Here is a 19,778-nt window from a genome sequence, read left to right on the forward strand (position 1 = left end):
TTTCTCTGCTGTTCATCCGTGCATGTTTCTCGTTTTAGATTGTTTTTAAATTATTATTCTTTGTGTACCTCTTGTTTGGATTGTGCATTATTTTGGCTCTCTATTAGCAGTTGATCGTGTTTCTCATTATTTCCTTGCATGTGTGCTATTCACATCATTATAAATAGCATAATTGTGTCGTGTTGGAATAATCAACTTAGCTTTCCATATTCTTTATTACATGTATTACATTCCTGCTGTTTTCTTTTTGGATGAATTTCTCTCTCAACTTGGCTTTCCAAAAGATAGATTATTTGCATATCAATTTATTAAATTTGTAATGTTTGATAGTTTGGTTCGATATTATTTTCCTGTCTGTTGTTTACAAGTTAGCAGATGCGCCGTTTAGAGTGTTTCTCTGTTATTCAGTGTTAAGTGCATGCATGTTTCTCATTCTGATAGATTGTTTTTCAATTATTTATCCTTTGTGTACCTCTTGTTTACGTGATGGGTTTTGGTTCTCTATTAGTTGTTGATCGTGTTTCTCATTATATTCTTGCATGTGTGCTATTCACATCATAAGAAATTGATTAATTGCGTTGTGTTGCGATATTCAACTTATCTTCCCATATTCTTTATTATGTGTATTGCATTCCTTCTGCTTTTGGATGAATTTTTCGCCTTCACGCAGAGTTACAACATAATTCCTGCCACTATTTGGCTGTACTGTACTTGCATGTAAACTATCCACCGCATAGCTGTTGTAGTGGGAAAAAATTATGAAAGGAGTCGGTCCAGGGCGAAAATCGCGAATGAAGTCGGCCTAGGTGTGACGGTATCATCGCCTGGCTGGGATGACAGTATGCATGTCCCTACTTGCGCACCGCCTGAAAAAATTGCGAACAAAGTCGGCCCAGGTGGAAAAGTACAGAATGATAAGGGCACGTGCTGCTCTCCGGCTAGCTCGTAGACGCTTGGACACACCCTCACCCACCTACTTCCATGTAAACCACTCACGCATCACCTGAAAAAAATTGCGAACGAAGTTGGCCCAGGGTGAGAAAACGCTAAAGAAGTCGACCTGGTGTTGTCAGTGTGCATGCCCCTACTTGCATGTAAAGTGTCCACGCGCCACATGAAAAAAAATGCGAGCGAAGTCGGCCCAGGCTGAAAAATAGCCAAAGAAGTCGGCCCAGGGTGCACAACTATAAGTGTACGCTCAGCTCTTCGGCCCGCTGGTAAGCGCACAGACAGCCCCTCACCTGCGCGCCACCCACCACGCGCTGGAAAACTTTAAAAATCGCTAGAGAAGTCGGCCCGGGCAGAAAAATTGCCAAATAAGTCGGCCCAGGCTGCACAACGATAAGGGCGCACTGAACCCGTCGGCACCCTGGTAAGCATTCGGATAGCCCCTCACTTGCGCAGCAGACACCGCGCACTGGAAAAAATAGTAAAGAATCGCTAGAGAAGTCGGTTGATTAAATGTGTCATAATGGAATATTAGCTGTTGTGCATGAAGTTACGTACATTTGTCGGAACTTTGTAACTAAAAATCCGCTAGGGATGCTCACGTATAATAATGTTAGACTTTTTATAATAAAACTTTTAATATTGATTGTAATCGTATTGATTAAAAATATCATCTTTCATTGAAATGTGCTACTCCTTCTGCTTAATTGAAAACATGCGTGATTATCACTAATAAAAAATATTGTGTATGATGTATGATACCCTTTCAATGCTATTGGATCATGCCTGTAATAAGTATAACTTTTTTTACGTGTATTGTGTTTCTTCTGCATCAGATTGTTGGCTAAGTTTTTCTCCTTCACACAGAGTCATAACATAATTCCCGATACATAATTTTAATAAACATATTTTCACTTGTCGCCGCGGATTAAAAAAATGACGAAAGAAGTCGGCCCAGACTGAAAAATGTGCGCGGGTAAGCGCGAACGCAGCCCTCCTGCCACGCGCCGCCCACCGGTAAGCGCACGAGCAGCCCTCCGCCCTTGCGCCGCCTGTCGCGCACGGGAAAAAATCGCAGAAAAAGTCGGCGACAGTGGCGCTGCCCTGGCGGCAATGTCGTCGTTTCTCAACCTATCTATACTACTGATGTCATGATAATTTCCATCTCAGAAAGGCGTGGTACCTACGCAATGTAGGCTGACATTTTTTGTTACTTCTTTTTGCGGCTGTAATAAAGACAGCACCTCCAGCAATCAGCCACTGGTAGCGCTTCCTAGTACATAATTTAATTTAAAAAATTAACACCTCGTGCGGTATTGACAAAAGTTGTTGCTATACTCAGCTACTCCACTCTCAGTCGCTGCGGCGTAAGTAGTATTGATTAATACGGCTTAATAACGGTGCCCGTATAAGAACCATGCGGCATAAGAACCGTGCGCTATAACGACATCCTTTTTCTAATCCAAGATGGCCGATTCTAAGCCAACACAATCCAGTTCTAAGCCAACACAATCCACTTGTAATCCAAGCACGAGCCAAATCCAAAGCCATCTGATTGGCCGCCATTAGCCCCGCCCACTTCACGTTGATTGGCCACCGCGCCCCAACTGATCTTTGAATGGCTGACCGTAGATCCGCTCCTTTATGCTAATTAGTTGGCTTGGCTCCGCCCAGTTCACACTGAGCGGCCCGTGCTAAGCCTTGACTGATCATTGATTGGTTGACTGTAGCTCCGCCCCCCTTATGCTAATTACTCGACTCTGCCCCCACTTCACACGCTGATTGGTGCACGCGTATCGCTGACCACAGCTCCGCCCCTTTATGCTAATTAACCGGCTCCGCTGATTGGTCCATTCTAAGCCTACTGATCACTCTCCCAGCCACCTCTGATTGGCCGCCGCCCGCCGGACGCCCCGCTGCGGCCTCAAACTTACCCGGGCTAGCGGGTGGCCGCCGCCAGATGGTGCGCGGGTCGCTCGCCGGCGGCTCCAGATGGTTCTAACCTATCTCAGATAGCTCTATGAGATCGAACAGACAGGGAAAAAAATACCTTTCAACGTTTATTGAGTACATGTTTGAGGAAAAAGCATGGCAGTCTTGGAGAGGTTGATTCCTTGATGCTGGGCGTGGTTCCACGGAAGTGACGGATCATGTAGACGTCTCCGGGACAGCGGCTGAGAAAAATTTCGTCCTCCGTGAGCTGGCACATCCGCGTGCACTGGATATCTTCGTAGCTGTCGCTCACGTCCAGCGAGTGAAGGCACGTACGCAACGATCCAGTAGCGTTCCTAGTCAGGTTAATACCGGATCGCATAGGTACCACGTGCCACTCTCTGATGGCCAAGATGTCGCCGGGGCATTCGTGCGCGTACGTGTGCTTATCCTTCTCCAGCTTGATGCTCGCAGTACAGTTGCCGGCGTCCAGCGCCAGTGCGCACGAGACGAGCGAGAAGAGAACGAGGTACCACATCCTTCCAGTGACGCAGGTCAAATGACGCTACTCCTACTCATCCTCTGCATTATCTGTGCGGCGGAGGAAAGAATGCCGTGTGAAATCCCGCTATCTACGTCATCCACTCGAGCTTACCATATTCGCAGCTTCCGTACGGGTAGGAGTCCACGTCATTATAGAGGTACCGTTTGTCGTCGTACGCCATCAGACTTCTTTTCACATTTCTGATGGTGTACATGCACTGTTTCTTTCCCACTATTGACACCTGTTCGTGCGATACGCTGTCGTGCTTGAATAGGGTATCGCGGTACGTATCATGGAGGAGGTGTTTGCGCACAATGTTCTTTTTGACCCCTTTAGCTCTTGCAATCTGTTTTCCCCCGGCTAATTTGATAGAATACATTTTAGCTTTCAGGCATATTACTTCCTCAATGGGTACGCTACCCGTTTCACTTTTGAACGCGCCAAGTCTACCGCGATTCCTCTCGCTGTACAGTGGATGATCACGATCGAAGGAAGACAAGTCTAAATGCTCGTCGGCGATCGCACGTAACTGATCTTCGTAGTCCTTGCAGAATAGGCCGAGGATCAGAGAATCCGTGTCAAAGTAGCAGGTAATCACCGGACAAGTGAGCTTACTCAGCAGGGTTTCATAGTAGAACGAGTACATGGTTAACTTACTCAGTTCTAAAATCGTGAAGCCAATCTGCAGGGGGAAATCGCATCGCACTTTTCTTTTGCGCATTTCGTACATGACGCAATCGGGGGACAAAATTTCCATTCGCGCGCATTCCGCCCGACTCCCGAGGCGACTCGCTGTCTCCTCATCGAAGGCTACTCGAATGTCTCGCATATTAAATTTATTTAGCAACGTACGCCCGAAGACCGCATTATTTGAGATTTTATAGAAATTTTTCTCGAACGTCGTGCTCGAGGCGACGCGTCTGGCAACATTGTCCTCGATGTAGGGACGCAGGAATGGTGCCTGACGAAATTTTAGAATTCGGTGAATTTTCGTCACCCGCATGCCCAATCTACAATAGAGCGCGAGCAGCGCGTAATGAACGACGTACCCGACCTTGTCCTTGCACGTGAGCAGCAGCTTTTTGCTGTTCGCCGGTTGATACATTAACTCTTCGAGGAGCCCCCGCTGGAATGGTGAGAGCCATTCCTTCGGAACGACCGCCTTCTCGGGAGCCAGGGGGAAGTACCGCGTCAGCGCGTGGATAGATTTTGGATACTCCAAATCGCACACGTACACGTATCCCACGTCCGAATCCGTGGGATGACGCATAAAATCCACGGAGCTAAAATCCTCGACCCATTCGAAATCGCCGACGGGGAGGTGCTTTATCATACTGAAGCCGTAAAGATTGTTGCAATCTATGTACGATATGTACACCTCCTCTTTATCGGGATCGTAGCCACTGCACAGCGGGTTGTTAGCCCGTAAATGACGCCTGCTCGCCTGACAGAGTCCGCCTCTAACACCCGATTCGATGGTCCGGTACATGTCCTCGTCGATGATCAGCTCCAATTTTGCCCGCGTGTAATTTAGAGCGCATTGCCACGAATAGGATGCCAGCGAAACGCAATGAAGCAATTCCAATCCGCGCGCGTCGTAGCACAGGCGCCGGAAGTGCTGCATTACGTCAGCATGTAACAGGGCATCCGTTTTCAGGTACAATGCATTATAATCCCTCAGATTCGAGCATCCAAAACGTTCAAATACGTGCAGCGCGTACTGATAGTCTTCGTCGCTTATATCCTCCCCCGTCAGATCGTTTCGGAAGGCGGATTTTGCCGGCAGAGCCAATTCGTCGTAGACCGCGAACGAGCTAACGTGGCTGTACGGGAATACACCTTTACGAAGCAAAATTTCGTAGTCGTCTCCAAATACCTGCTTCAGGCATTGGAACGCCTCTGCGCCCCCCATGGATTTGACGGTTTCCACGAGCTCTCCCAGCGACGAATTTAGGTACTGCATGGTATCTCTGAATAGGAAGGTGCCAATTTCGAACGATCGGATTTTTTCCATGGAACTGGCCACGATGAAGGGAGCTCGCTTCCACTCGAGAAGGTGAAATTCCCGCAGTAGTCCGGCCAAATCGTAGGCCAGATTGTGCACCATGATGGGCAGTTTTTCCCGCGTCGTGCACGCCAAGTTACAGGGGTTGCACAGCGTCGCGATGTAATTTGTCTCGCCGGCAGTACAACGCTTGGAATGGTCGTGGTGCCGGACACGGGGTAGATCTTGCGCGAACTCCCGCCCGCAGTACGCGCAGTGGGTGGCAGCTCTGTGCCGCGCTCGTTGCTCGTCATTCAGCACCATTTCGGCGGGGCAAGCGTTCAGGGCGATCATCTCATCTCGCATTTCCATCAGAGCTCTGACGCACTGCCTCGCGGAATCTTCACCGTGGTGCGTCCTGATGCGCATCACCTTCGAGTCGTGGGTGCGCACGAGCACGGCACAGAAGCTCGAGGTGACGTGACGCTGCATGCCAACACCACTGGGCGCGAGTACGCTCTCCGTGTCCAACGCGACGACGTAGTTGTACTGCTGCTTGTACTGAATTTTAGTAAATTCTACAAAGTTTTTGCCCGGTTCGCAAAATTCCAATATGATTTCGTTTACGTCCGCGCACAGGCGACGATGTTTCGCCATGCTCTCTTCCTTCAGGAAAGAGCGCGTGCAACGCTCGCACACGAAACGCCTCTTGTCTCTCATCAGTAACCGCTCGAGAGACTTGATTCCGAAAAAATGTTCATCTACAGCCAATAAGTGAATTTTCTTTTCATACTCGAGTTTTGGAGGTCGCGACACGTGCACTCCCTGATCGACGTACTCGTATACGTACACGGATATCTGGTTTTTGTCTTCAAATTCGTCCAGATCAGAGTAGGAAACGGGGAAGCGACTAGGCCACCAGTACTCCGCGGCATAGTTTTCACATTTTTTCCACGAATTCCTTTCCTGCGGGTGCAGGAGGGCGAGCGTATTGTATTTAAAACACTCACCCTCCTTATGTGCTGGTAAATGAATATTCGTCAGCACGTTCCTGCGTTTAGCCAAATGATCGGGAAGTGCCCCATTGCATCCGAATTTTTTAGTTTTCACCGCAGAAATGCATATTTGAACGTTTTGGACGTCGGTGGACACGAACCCACTCCCTTCCCGCTGATAATTTTCGACGCGTCCCGTGGACTCCTGAATCGCGTCCATCAGGGTATTCGCGACGGCTCCGTCGCTGTGGACTTCGCGAGCAAACGCCATAAAGTGGGCTATGTGCGCGGTTATCTCCCCCCGAGTTTCCTTCACCATTAAGACATCGGAACAAATGCAAAACCTAAAGGGTATTCTTTGCGCTCTCAATATGGCGAGCATATCGTGAAAGTGACTCATTAAATATTGTCGCAAATCCTCTACTCCCTGATCGTGAACAGATGCCAATAGCGTGAATCTTTTGACGATACCTCTAAATGCGGCGTCAGTCTGGAAGAAGGGCAGGAAGGATGTATCCACGTCGGGGTGCGATCGCATCACGTGAGCAGACAGTGTAGGAGGTGCGCCGTCCCGAGAATCGTCGTCGTCGTCCGATTCATCCTCGATATCGTGAGGATCAAAAAAGCAGAACACACACCGAGGCACTGAAAATAAACGCGCATCAGTAAGAAACGTGCAACAAGTAAAGGAGGGAATAACTTACTTGTGAAGCGAGTGAAAGCAGACTGTTCCCCCCCCCTGAGGCGATCGCGCGGCTTATAAACCGGCATCCACGCTGCATGCGCCAACACGTCGGGGCTCGCTTGTTTCCACGCAGTCGTAAATCATGTGGCACCTCGAGGATGAGGCCGCGTTGGGGCCATCTGTTTAATATCAGAACGCGCGCGGCCGCAATGGTGAGCATTCACCGTCGAAGAAAATGTTGCGTCAAGGTAATGTAAATAGGTCTTCTCCGAGAAATTGGGTCACCTTGAGTCGGTTGCATGTTCCAACACGTTGGGGTCGCCTGTTTTATATCAAAATGCGCTTCATGGTCAAAATGAGTTTATACTATAGAACGGTGAGCTTTGTTTTATTCTCGGGGAAGTTGCGTCAAGGTAATGTAACGAGAAATTGGGTCACCTTGAGACAAGCCCCAACACGACGGTGCCATCTGTTTAATATCAAAAACGCACTTCCACCCATCGTGGCGGGCCCTAGTGAAAAAAAAATGTTGCGTCAAGGTGATGTAACGAGAAACTGGGTCACCACGTAAATCATGTTTTCCGAGGCCACGCGTATTAAAACCAAAAGTAAACTGTTGTGCTTGATGAGACAAGTCTATCTGAAGGAAAATATCCCTATGAGCCCACCAGCTCATTGCCGAAACAAGCGCCAAAAACAAAGGGTTCGCTTATGCAGTTTCCAAATGTCCTTCGCGCGCGCATCATATATCACATGCTGTTCCCGTGTGATTGTGTAAACAGAATCGCACCACCCTTGCGCTCCTCCGGAGGTGCTTTATATAAAAGTCGCGATATATACAACTCATTTGAGGTCTGTGAAGCCGTCGGTCGACTCCTCGTGAAGCGCACAACGAGAAAGGTATGTTTCACTATTGTCTTCAAGATGAGGAAAGTTAGGTAATAGTCGTCCTCATTTTCAGTTCATTTGGCGTGCGTAGAAACTTGCACTGAGAGATATGTCATCTATTGTCGAGAAGCTGGATAAACTAAAGAAACCCGGTGATGGAGACATTCAGAAAATGAGCATTGTTCCAAACAACGAAAAGCTCGACGTGTTGGACTTACGCAAAGTGGACACTATCTATGGGGAGTCCGTGTACGTGGAACTCCTGATGGACAACGATAAACGCGTGAAGGTGTACCTACCCAGTCGTTTTAGGCGACTCACGGATGAAGATTTGCAAGAAATGCGAGAATTACCAGATCTGAAACTAGAGAAGAAGGAGAGATTCAGGGATGGTAAAAGAGCCGCATCGCCCGACATCATCTTTACTCACGCGAAGAAGAAGTGACCGCGACGAAAGTCCGCGTCCCATATGTAATCAGCGGGAAAAATAAAAATACATGTATTTCTGATTTTAAATGTTGCGTTGTTGTGATGGATTAGGAAGATAGGCTGATATGATGGGAAGCTCTATTGATAGAATGATATGATAGGGAGCTATAGCGCGTATTCATTGACTAAGCAAGTGTAGTTTGTGGGGAGCTATAGAGAATAAAGGACGCCAGGCGTTTTTAAGCGACAAACAACTTTTCTAGCAGCTTTATTGATTTTAGGTCATTAGCGGCGAGATTATCGGAAAACAGGGATACAATGCTCTTCAGTGATTTCCCTTTCGCCAACAATGTCGCCGCGATACAACAGTACACACCACACATTGGAGAATACAGGCTTTGGATACAGACATCATTATATTCGTCGACGGCTGAGGCGTTTCAACTCGGGTTCGATGGGCGGCAATCCGAAGGAATCAAAGTAGATGAGGTCATCCTTCATTTTCGCGTACAGAATCCAGTGCTCCCCAGCCTGCTGTCGCCGATCGGTGTTCACCACGATTATACCCGGTCTATCCAGTGCGGGCAGACGGTCGTCTCGAGCGTATACACCGCGGAAGAGTGCCGAAGTGTAGTCGTTGTACTTCAGGAGTCTCTCGATATCTTGCTCGAACATTGCTAATCCAGTGTGACGTTCCTGTTCTTATCGATGGACATAATTCGCACACTCTCGGACAGTATCAATACGGTCGTGGGTTCGGCTAAGGCACGTCGGAACTTGAGTTGCAGACGAACGTTTCCACGCCTGATCGGTGACAGGTGGACGGAGGATTGATCCGGATCCAGGTCGTAGTACAGTAGGAACTTGTTTCCAACGTAGTGGTCGTATTCGTAGGAGACGTGCTTCTCACACAGCTGCTCCAGGAGGTTGAAGTAGCTTCGGTGGTTCAGGTTATTGCTGAAGTCGAACGTGTCTATTCGCTGCGTCCCGTTCACGGTGAGCGTCGCCGACTCAATGTCGCAGTTCACGAATCGGTACGGGTCCCGATTGAATGCTCCCTGGTAGGCTAGGGTGGGCACGAATGCGACCACCACCTTAGACGGTATCTTCTCAGGAAATAAATCTTCCAGGCATGCATCCAGGTTGCCAACTGGTAGCGAACGAATACGCGATTCACTTCCGGCCAGTGTGTAGAGAGCCTTGCGCTTCTGCAATTCCGTTTCGTGTCCGAGGAATAGGCTGGGAGACACGGTGATTTTCTTTATGTACAAGGTGGCACTCATGATTTCCACTTTATGCGCGTGCTGCTCCTGATCGGTCTTCATAATGCGGAACGCGTCGGAGCCTTGATAAAAAACAAGCCTAATTTCCACTCCCGATATGAGTAGCTTAGGCTGCAGGAAAATGTCCGAGTTGATCTTGGAAACCAGGTCGATGGTCTTGCCGCCGCGTGTGAGGTTGTATCGTTCGGCCGGTCCACGAGCGCGAATGTTGTTTTCCGTTTGACGCGCTTCTTCTTGCGTGTACAGACCTGCTTTATGCACGGTATTTTGCTCCGTGGTGCTGGCGTGAAGCAAAATATCCAAGTAGCTTCTATAGCTATACAAATCATTATTCGTAATCATGGTCTGATTCAAGAAGACGGCTACGTTCTTGAAAAGCGAGCTGGCGAACGCGTTGACGGGGTAGACCTCGTCGTAGGTCGTCCGATCGCCAGCCTGTGTTTCCGGTAGCGAACCATCGTCACGTACGATGCGGACTTTCGTCACTATGTACGCGGAGTTCAAATCGAGATAGTGGTGCCCCAAATTCGAAAGCTGGAACTCTATGACGGAGGATATGTCAGCGACCGGGTAGAATACCTCATATTCCCCCTTCAGTATATGCCACTGCGTTCCCGGCACGGAAAATAACTGTGTTTCCGACTTATCCAACAGAGGAGTGTCGGGATGTACGACGTTAATCGTGTCCATCTCGCAACTAAATTGTGGCCGCGCAACCAGCGTGATTTATGCCGTCGAAGACGTCCGGTTTTCTCCTCTTTCTTCGCACGCCCGCCCCTCCGAGGTCGCGGAGAATTTCACGGCCCGTATCTTTCGCCGATCTCTTAAGCGCACTTCGGAAAGAGTCTCCCTCCGACAGATTTTTGGCCACGCGCTTAGCGGCCGCAACAGCCGTCTTTTTTAAGTATGGCGATACGCGTTTAAAGAGTGGAATAGCGAAACGCCCGAGCTGAGAAAAGAAATTGCCTCCCCTCTGGTACAGGTGCGACCTGTATACCGTTGGAACGCCAAATCCGTAGATTGGTACCGCTTTAGTGTACATGCTTAAAGTGCAGCGTCAGCGTCGATCTACCGCGATTTTGTAGCGGTAGCTTGCGACCCGTGTCGTCGCGTATAGAGACGGTGATTGAGGAAATTTCGCGCTGCACTAACTTAAAATACTGAACGGGTAGAAAGCTGAAACTCAGTTGTTCTTTCGTTCTATCGTATACGAATGGAATTAATTTCAGTATCGGATGCCGACCGTTTCCCACTACGGAGGGCGTGACGAGATCCGTGTATATCATAATACAGTTAATGGGAAGATCTATGGTCACTTCGTCGACGCCCGTATCGTTTTCCGTAAATACGGTTTTCGCGCCGAAACCCAGTAGGTACGCAAAGTAATCGGATAATGTAAGCGACACGTTTTCCCGCAAGCTCAACGAACACTTCCTCGCCCACGCATCGTACGTGAGGGAAGCCTCCGGCTGCAGACGCTCATGGATGGCGCTCACGAGAGCTTCGGGTGTTTCGTAGTAATTCGGTGGAAGTGAAATGCGCCGACTTTCCGTCTCTTGAGTGTTTATGTGGACGCGGTACGTCTTCACTATGGGATTACATGTGATGCGCTTTCGGGATCCTTCAACATGGATGTGCTTCACCTGAATGAGGTCCAGGAACTCGGTCGACAAGTTGAAATTCGTCGGGAGAGAAAGCGAGTAAGTGTTGTCTTTGTATTCCACCCGTGATTCTGTATCGTTCGTCGCTCTGAAGAATTCGTTGAATGTGTCGGTAATGAGCGATCGGGGTTCTAAAATTAGATCGTTATTGATCACTATCACCCGGCGAACTCGCATCATAACGGCTCTTTCCTCCGCGAGCGGTAACACGTTTGGGACGGCGCGTACTTTACCGCCCTCCGGTGATCTCCATCGATGTCGACGATTCCAAAGGCGAGATGCAGCGGTCTGTCGATTAATTTCACCGAGCGCACGCGCGACGGTAGCTTAAACACGTAGTGATCTTCCTCGTAAGTCCACTCTATCCCATATTCGGGGAATATTTTATTCAATAGCGTGTCCGTGTCTTCGAACGTGAGCTGTTTTGTTTGCCACTTCTCCGTTGATAGCGTTATCAGGTTATCAGGCGCTTGGTTCACGTTCAGGAAGCTGTTGGGAATGGAAAATCCCTCTAGACCGACGACGTACGAATCATCCAGGTGTAGTGGCTTATCTAACGCGATCGTGAAGTCATTCAGCGTGTTGGACGGGTACAGGTCCATGCTGGCGTTCGAGAGCAGATACACGTAAAATTCATTTTCTGACATCGCTGGCGGGCACCCAAGAATCGTGATCTTTGGCGTATCCGAACCAACGAACCAAGTAGTGCAATACCCCGTTAATTTTCTTCTTTCTAATCACCGCGGATATGAGTCGCTTATCGTACGAGGAAAGATGGTGGACGGGCTGCAGCTCCTGCTCGTAGAATGATCCCAGTATTTCTTTTCCCGTCGAATCTTTCACGTACACTACGGGCGGATCGGTCTTTCTCGTTCGCGACACCTCGAACACTTCGGCCGTCCACCTTTGATCGTAGCCTTTGGCGAACACACCGCGATCTAACGCGAGCCTCACCTGGTCCCCTGATTTATACTTGCTCTCGCGCGGGGTCGTCTTACGATTCAATCTGTTGAACAGAGCTACTTCATTTCCGGCGTTCACGTTTTTCGGCTTTTCGCCCGTGACGGAGTGTACCGAGTCGTTATAGTCGGCCACTATCTTCGGCAGCGCGTTGATATAATTAAACTTCCCCGTACTAGTGAAATGCCTGGCTATTCTTTCCCTAATTGTTCTCTGCACGCGTTCACAGGAGGCCGCTTTCATTCCGCTTTGTGTGCTATAGTGATTTAGTAGCGACTGAAAGTACTGACGAACGGGGGAACCCCAAAATTCGCTCCCGCGATCAGTGAGCAAATTCTTCGGAATTCCGTGACGGAAAACTCGTTGGAAGGCTTTCTTTACGTCTTGCGGGCGCTTTGTGCGAATGGGGACCATGTACAGGTACCTCGATAGCGTATCTATGACCGTTAGGATGTACCTGAAGCCCTTGTTAAATTTCTGATATTTGCGCATATCCAGAAGGTCTGCCTGATATAAATCCCGCACGTGAGTTGCGATGATGGAGCGCCGCTTAAATTTTTTCTTCACTGGCTTGTGAAGGGTGTAAGCATCTTCTTTTTTCAGCTGTTCCACGGCTTCTGCGCGCGTGAGCTTGTGATACCGTCGGTACCGATCCACTCCACCTAACCCTTTCTCCTTGATCTTTCTATAGGGCCCCATATTTGCTCCAGCGAGCAATGCGGTGTATTTTCAGAGCGCTTATAATTTTCTATACTTTTTTGTACCAGCGGGGTTTCTTGATGAGCGCGCTACGACGTGCTAAGTAGCTCACGAGAGCCACAATGTTTGAGCGATTGATTCGCTTCCCTCTATATACTAGCACATTATCCGCCTGCCAGGTGAAAACTTTCTTCAATTCTTTTAGCACAGATTTCGCGCGTGCTTTATCAACGCCGGAGGGTAGAAGATTAAAATCGAATGGATTGGGTTCCGGTTCGGGCTCCGAATGGACAGGTTCCAGAGGAGGAGGAGGAGGAGGATGATAGTGAGCTCGCTTCAGCAAGTAATAGAGGGCTTCCAGTATTTTGCCCACTTTTACATCGTCCGAATCGTTAGATTTCAGAACTTCACCTATTTCTATTCTATGAGCCATGACCGATGGCTTTGGATATCGCTCGCCCGGCGACTCCCGCCACGAGACTTGATAGCCCTGAGAGGAGCAGTGGAAGTATGGGAATGAGACCACCTCGTTGTCCCCTAATATATTTCTTCAACTGCCGGGGGCACTTATGAAGTGACTTGTAGGCGAGGAAGCGGAGGATTTTTTTGTGTTTCTTCAGGTTTTTATGAAGTTCCGTCGAAAGTGGGATATTTCCGCGTAGAATATTCAGACAGATTTCCGAAAGGATTCGAATGTCGTCGCAGCTGAGCTCTTTAAGTAACTCTGCGCGGTGCGTCGGTTTGCTGGCGGCCAATACTTTGAGGAGCGTGAGATGTCTTCTAAGATCGGCCGTCATTTCGCGGGCGTAAACAGGAACTGCCGGCCGTGCGGTAAAATACCCGTTCGCAGGCTACGAGAGGGAGGTGTTTGCGCGTGCAGATCCACAACTAAATAACCGTGCGCCTTCTCCGTCGCCTGGTTATATGCGTCGAGAAAATAGGAGAGCCCCTGTTTCCCGAATACCTGACGTCTGAAGGTTTCGATCTGTTGTACGGACCGCGCGTTCCGGAACAATACGATATAACTGGCGTTCAGCGATATCGTTCGAAAAGCGGCATTGTGATAGAACAAGGCATGTGTGATCAGGATCACGGACGCATTCTTATGGTGGCTACCACGTACAAACAGCGACTCTACCTCCGATAGAACCCCCTTTTCCGTGATTTGATCGTCAATAACTATGAGAGTGGGATATCGCTCATCCCAATCTGCGGGTATCCTGTCCATAAACTCCACACCGTCGAAATCCTTTTCCCAGCCGGCTGCATACTTTCGTACGTAGAGTATCTTCTGCGGTGGAATGCTAAATAATTCGGGGTGTCTCATTATATTCTGCGTGAGCACCGTCTTCCCACACATGGACGCGCCGGAGATGAGAATTCGAGCAGGGTGCTGGAACTGCATGCGCATCGTGGAATAACTCGAGCAGACTGTGTACCGAGGTGTGATGCATCTTTATTTTCATCCATAGCTCCTAGAGCGATTGATGATCGTCTCCAGGACTCTTATTTCTTCCTGACATAGTTCCTGAAGCTCGCGCAGTGATTGCTCCCTGTAAGCCGACAAGTGCTCGTCCAAGATTTCGCGTATGATTTCCCGCAACTTGCTTGCGGTGATACGGGAGCGCAATATGTGGCAGCACATCTCGACGAAGTTCTCTCGCTCGTGTGACGCCTCGAAGCGGAACCGCGCGGAGTTGATGCACCTGAGTCGCGCCATCTGGTGGCACGAGGTAAGTTTGGTTGTATGAGATAGAGACATTGGGTTAGAACCATCTGAAGCCGCCGGCGAGCGACCCGCGCACCATCTGGCGGCGGCCACCCGCTAGCCCGGGTAAGTTTGAGGCCGCAGCGGGGCGGGCGGCGGCGGCGGCCAATCAGAGGTGGCTGGGAGAGTGATCAGTAGGCTTAGAATGGACCAATCAGCGGAGCCGGTTAATTAGCATAAAGGGGCGGAGCTGTGGTCAGCGATACGCGTGCACCAATCAGCGTGTGAAGTGGGGGCAGAGCCGAGTAATTAGCATAAGGGGGGCGGAGCCACAGTCAACCAATCAATGATCAGTCAAGGCTTAGCACGGGCCGCTCAGTGTGAACTGGGCGGAGCCAAGTCAACTAATTAGCATAAAGGAGCGGATCTACGGTCAGCCATTCAAAGATCAGTTGGGGCGCGGTGGCCAATCAACGTGAAGTGGGCGGGGCTAATGGCGGCCAATCAGATGGCTTTGGATTTGGCTCGTGCTTGGATTACAAGTGGATTGTGTTGGCTTAGAACTGGATTGTGTTGGCTTAGAATCGGCCATCTTGGATTAGAAAAAGGATGTCGTTATAGCGCACGGTTCTTATGCCGCATGGTTCTTATACGGGCACCGTTATTAAGCCGTATTAATCAATACTACTGGCGTAATAGACAGACGCCATCTGTTGGTGGTCTCGCAAAGGCATATAAAAGGGTTGCTCGTAATTAAGAATGCCGACGTGGACATGTCCACAAACAAGTGCCACCAGCGGGAATCAATACAACATCAGGAAGACTGAAGGCAAGTGCAATTCGAAACGCGGGATGGCGTGCCACTCGAAAGTGCAGTCGGAGTGCAAGGCCGCAACGCCGAAACCTGGACACAGAGAAAAATTCGCTGCGTTCACCCTACTAAACTAGTGCAACATGTTTTTGCAGCTGGATTTAGGGGATACGTTGGCCTTTCAGTAACAGCAAAATTATTGGAATAAGTATTGCAGCGGCTGAGGTATGCCATACCAAGCATCGGCAATTTTCTGCTCTCACCTAACATTACTGACATCTCTTTCGGTAACGAAACAGGTTAGAATGGTTTTCTGTATATTGAACGATAGAGGAAGGATTGCGCATGAAAAGCATACTTCATTTACTGATATTTGACCTGCTGTTGGCGAGCTATGAGCGCTAAAAAATGTTCATTTTTTGTCATATCTGCTGACTTTTGCGTTTTTTCTGCAGCGTCCCTTTAAAGTGACACTAGTGTAACTCCGCACAGGTGTTCTAGAGTGCCCAGACTGTACGTGTGTTAGCTATGAGGGCTGTGATGCAAATGGAATGGCATCAGTAAGGCTGCAAAGTCTCGAGAAAAAAACACGTCGCGAAGACGGCGCCACCTTACCCCCTGTCAATCTGTGGACTGGTTGATCGTAGGAAGCTCCGGGAACCTGCTTTCGTCTTCACTTAAGGTCGTCTCCAACATATATTTTTTGCACTGAAATAAAAAAAATGTCATCGGTGAACCTTGGTCGATTTCAAATGGAATTACCCTGCTGCGACGTACGAAATTTCGCGCTGGACGTGGAAGCTCAGCTTTCACGCAAGAAAAGCGCACCGTGCGCGCCGGCCTCAACAAAGGGATGAGGAAGCACGCGGTCGTGTTCCCTATTGCAGTTATTCGAGGACGTCACTGTACTAGGCAGAATACCACATCGGAATAGTGAAGGGGAACCCGGCTGTTAGAAAGAGGCTAGGATGTAGCGCTTTTCCATCCTCTTCAGTTCATGATTTTTCAGACCTCTTCTGTGGCATTCTGTAGCAACATGCCGCCACGCCGGAAGGCAAACCGCTCAGAAATAGCGCACCACTACCACATTCTGTGGCCTAACACCGGAAGCGGAAGTTTTCTACTTTGAAATATTATAGAAGTGCGGTTGTCCCCTGACCCCGTGTTGACATAGGGCTGGACATTTTCCTGAACTAACACACGTGCCATGCAGGGCAGAACTAATGGGCTTGATAACATACTTCATGCATGGTGCTGTAAAGCGAAATACCGAATGCGCGTAAAGATACCAAGCACTTTCTTCCACATTTTTTTTATTTACTTATCAACTCTCTTCCTCCTTGACTGACAAGGCGAATAATGTATTAAGCGAGAAGGAAATATACATAGCGTGCTAAAGCTATGAGTGTAGCCATAGAGGTTATGTTTTACTTTTTTTGATTGGGTGTTAGTGCCGCGAAGCAACTGTGGCTATGAGCGGCGTACAGATGTGGACAGACGGAGAGAGGATAGCAGGAAGGAGTGGGGGACAGGGGGATTAGTATGCGTCCTGGGCCGTCTTCAAGGGGAACTGTGCCAACATTCGTCTGGAAAGTCTTCGGAAAACCCAGGGAAAACCTCAGACAGCACAGCCGGCGGTAGGATTCGAACCCACCACCTCCCAGTCTTCAGCACGACCTTGGTTACCACCAACGAGGGGACGCCTTAGCCCACTCGGCCATGCCCCTGGTACATTGGTTATGATCGAATGATATTAGCAATCGTCCGTTCCTGTATTCTCGCATACCCCCTTAAGATAAGTGACTGAGAAAATGTGCTTTGCTTACTATGTGCTCCGTCTCAAGGCCATCCTTCAGTACCCTCAGGGACAAATCCTTCGTGAGAACTGACGCAGGCTTCAAATTTAGAACGATGTCGTCGTCGATACGTAGGACTCTATTAGGATCCGAGTTCCTGCCATCCAGTAAGGCAGGATACACAACATACTCTGCATATTAACATGCCACTTTAGTTGCAGGTTGCATACTCTCATCAAAGGTAGATTCAAGAACCAAGACAGACGTTATCGTCTCTTCCTCTACTGAACTGGGGAAAACTCTTCTTGTGCAGCTCCGTGTTTTCTATCATACTGAGAAACAAGATGTCCACGTAATGTGAAGAAACCATGAAATCAATAAAACAAACTCGACTGCTTTTGTGCTCCCAGGTGATGATAATGTCAGTTTTGTGAGTTTCCCGCTGTCCTGTGCCATTGATAGCCTTGCATACACGAATACACACAGTGCTCTTGCCACGGTTCCTACTCGATCTTAGTACTCTGCTTCTTGCAAAAACATTTATACTCATTAATAACGGGAATAATGCTTTCCCCTTACTAATAGTTCAGGTAATTAAAGTTCTAGTCCGGCGCATATTCAGTGCTTCACGAGGGTTATGCTTGCTTACCATCTGGCACGTCGCCTAGACCTATCGTAGACATCAAGCAGACATAGATCGCTGATAACAGCGCTGAGCCTGGACAGTACAATGTCTTCATTGTTGCCGTACAAAAGGAACCCTGAAGCGCCAATCACGAAGATCAAAACAACAGTACAACCAGAAGTAGTTCTGAAAGAGAAATAAAATAAAAAATGCTAAGTCACGTTTTTCCCGAACATATCATGTTTTATATCTGCAGTTTCTTCTGCTTTGGTAACCTTCATATGTGTACGATTTTGAGGAGCTATCACAATTTCGTCGCGACATACTGCATCATAATACCACAGCTGAACGCAGAATAGGATGGCATATACGCAACTAGCTGGTGGACGAACTCCGTCATACTTGAAGCCTGAGTCTGGGCAAACAAACAAAGACACACACAAAGAGATGAGTCTCGTCTGTGTGGTTGTTTGCCCAGACTAATACTCAAGTACGACGGAGCTGAATGCAGAACTTTTCTCGATGAAGCTGATCAAGTGCGAACTTACCTTCAGTTCCTTAACAAAGGAGAAAAACAGCAGTGCTTCAGGGATTAGTCTCTCATCCAGTTTAGCGCATGAAAGAACAGATGTTCTTATTCAGATGACTACCGCCGCTTGGCCTGCTGTACTTACGCCGTTTTCACAGCACCGAAAAGGTCAGTTCAAGAACACTGTTACTTCAGAGCCATGACATTCAAAATTATTCACATCTATTAACATGCTTCTGAATATTTGCTTTCATTTTCTTAACAATCCGAGAAGCACGAATGTTGCGGAAGACTTTTAATTATGTCAAAGATGCAGCAGCTTGCATATGGAATTGTGTTCGAGGAGCTCTCTATCACTCATGACAACTGCATTGTTACACAAGTAAGTACGCGTGGAGGACGTGAGACCTTTGGCAGGTAGGAAATGCAAGTCGCGGAAAAATTATATTTTATGACGCATGCATTGTTTTTCACATGCTTCCTTGTAATTTGTGGAGGCATTTTGAAATAGCTTTAATACAATGGGGAATATGTTCATTAAAAAAGAAAACGAGGAAAGGAAAGGATGCAATGGGGGATATGTTTATTTAAAAAAAACAAAAAGCAAAGGAGAGGTCACCCAAGCGAAGAGCCGGCTTACTATTCCAAAGAAAAACAGAGAAAGGAAAAAACGGAGAGGAGAAATAAAAAGAAAAAAAAACGACAAAGTCACATGAGGCTATAACAACGTGACAAAGTCACATGCAGTTTATTTGTTCAGAGGCCCTGAGGAATCCGAGGAGAGCGACAGTGAGAGCCCACTGGTTGGGGTACAGGACGGGGCCAAGGAGAGCAGCAAAGGAAAAGTCGTAACAGCCAGTGTGGAGCAGACGGCAACAAAGGGTGCTCCGATGGCGAAGGTGCTGTTCACAATATAGGAGTTGGTGTGGTATGTCAGCTTCCACGCCACAGACAGTGCAGTTTCGGGAACTTAACCGGCCGATTTAGAAGAGAAGCGAGGGAGTGCGGACAACATTGAGCCGTACTCGTAGGCGGCGGAGAAGGTATTCCTCTTTACCACTGCAGCGGCAAGCAACGACAAACTCCATCAAGGGCTCGCAGGACTGTAGGAAGGGGTTATACATGGTAGTGTCGTTCCGGAACTGCCGAACACATGTGACACACCGACGGCGAATCTGTAGACGGCATGTGGACGTTGTAAGCGGCAGACGCGCCACGGCCGATGTGTCACGAGACGCAGCGTGTCTCGCTACTGCGTCAGCGCTGCTGTTTCCAGGAATATGTGGTTGTGACCCATTGGA

The 19,778-nt window shown here is 48.6% G+C and overlaps 3 protein-coding genes across 7 annotated transcripts in view; all 3 read right to left on the minus strand.

The window, feature by feature from the left end:
* The window catches only part of LOC135385445 (uncharacterized), a 133,268-nt gene extending 114,671 nt beyond the window's left edge, over positions 1-18,597 (minus strand). For 4 of the 5 annotated variants that reach the window (XM_064614758.1, XM_064614755.1, XM_064614757.1 and 1 more), the window contains exons 1-3: positions 18,497-18,597; positions 17,973-18,134; positions 17,354-17,514 (exon numbers count right to left, since the gene is read on the minus strand). In XM_064614758.1, the coding sequence (XP_064470828.1) occupies positions 17,354-17,514; positions 17,973-18,063 (252 nt within the window). In that variant the 5' untranslated portion in view covers positions 18,064-18,134; positions 18,497-18,597. Of the gene's footprint in view, positions 1-17,353; positions 17,515-17,972; positions 18,135-18,274; positions 18,336-18,496 lie in introns of those variants that run through there. The other variant, XM_064614756.1, reaches the window with a different exon arrangement.
* On the minus strand, positions 3,264-5,703 carry LOC135383513 (uncharacterized). The gene is made up of 2 exons (XM_064612940.1): positions 3,536-5,703; positions 3,264-3,471 (listed from the first exon to the last, which is right to left on the minus strand). The coding sequence occupies exons 1-2, from the start codon at positions 5,529-5,531 to the stop codon at positions 3,452-3,454; spliced, it is 2,016 nt and encodes a 671-aa protein (XP_064469010.1). The 5' UTR covers positions 5,532-5,703; the 3' UTR covers positions 3,264-3,451.
* Positions 5,812-7,129, minus strand: LOC135386420 (uncharacterized). The gene is made up of 3 exons (XM_064616333.1): positions 7,108-7,129; positions 6,036-7,048; positions 5,812-5,826 (listed from the first exon to the last, which is right to left on the minus strand). Coding segments are annotated over exons 1-3 (1,029 nt in total). The 5' UTR covers positions 7,109-7,129.
* Positions 18,598-19,778: the final 1,181 nt, after the last annotated feature.

The sequence above is a fragment of the Ornithodoros turicata genome, chromosome 2, assembly GCF_037126465.1.
Source record: "Ornithodoros turicata isolate Travis chromosome 2, ASM3712646v1, whole genome shotgun sequence".
NCBI lineage: Eukaryota > Metazoa > Arthropoda > Arachnida > Ixodida > Argasidae > Ornithodoros > Ornithodoros turicata.

Bases quoted from the DNA above. Each gene is read 5' to 3' on its own strand.
- LOC135383513 (XM_064612940.1), bottom strand. From the start codon at position 5,531: ATGGTGCACAATCTGGCCTACGATTTGGCCGGACTACTGCGGGAATTT. The intron at 3,472-3,535 runs GTAAGCTCGAGT...TCCGCCGCACAG, and splicing joins GTACGGAAGCTGCGAATATG to ATAATGCAGAGGATGAGTAG.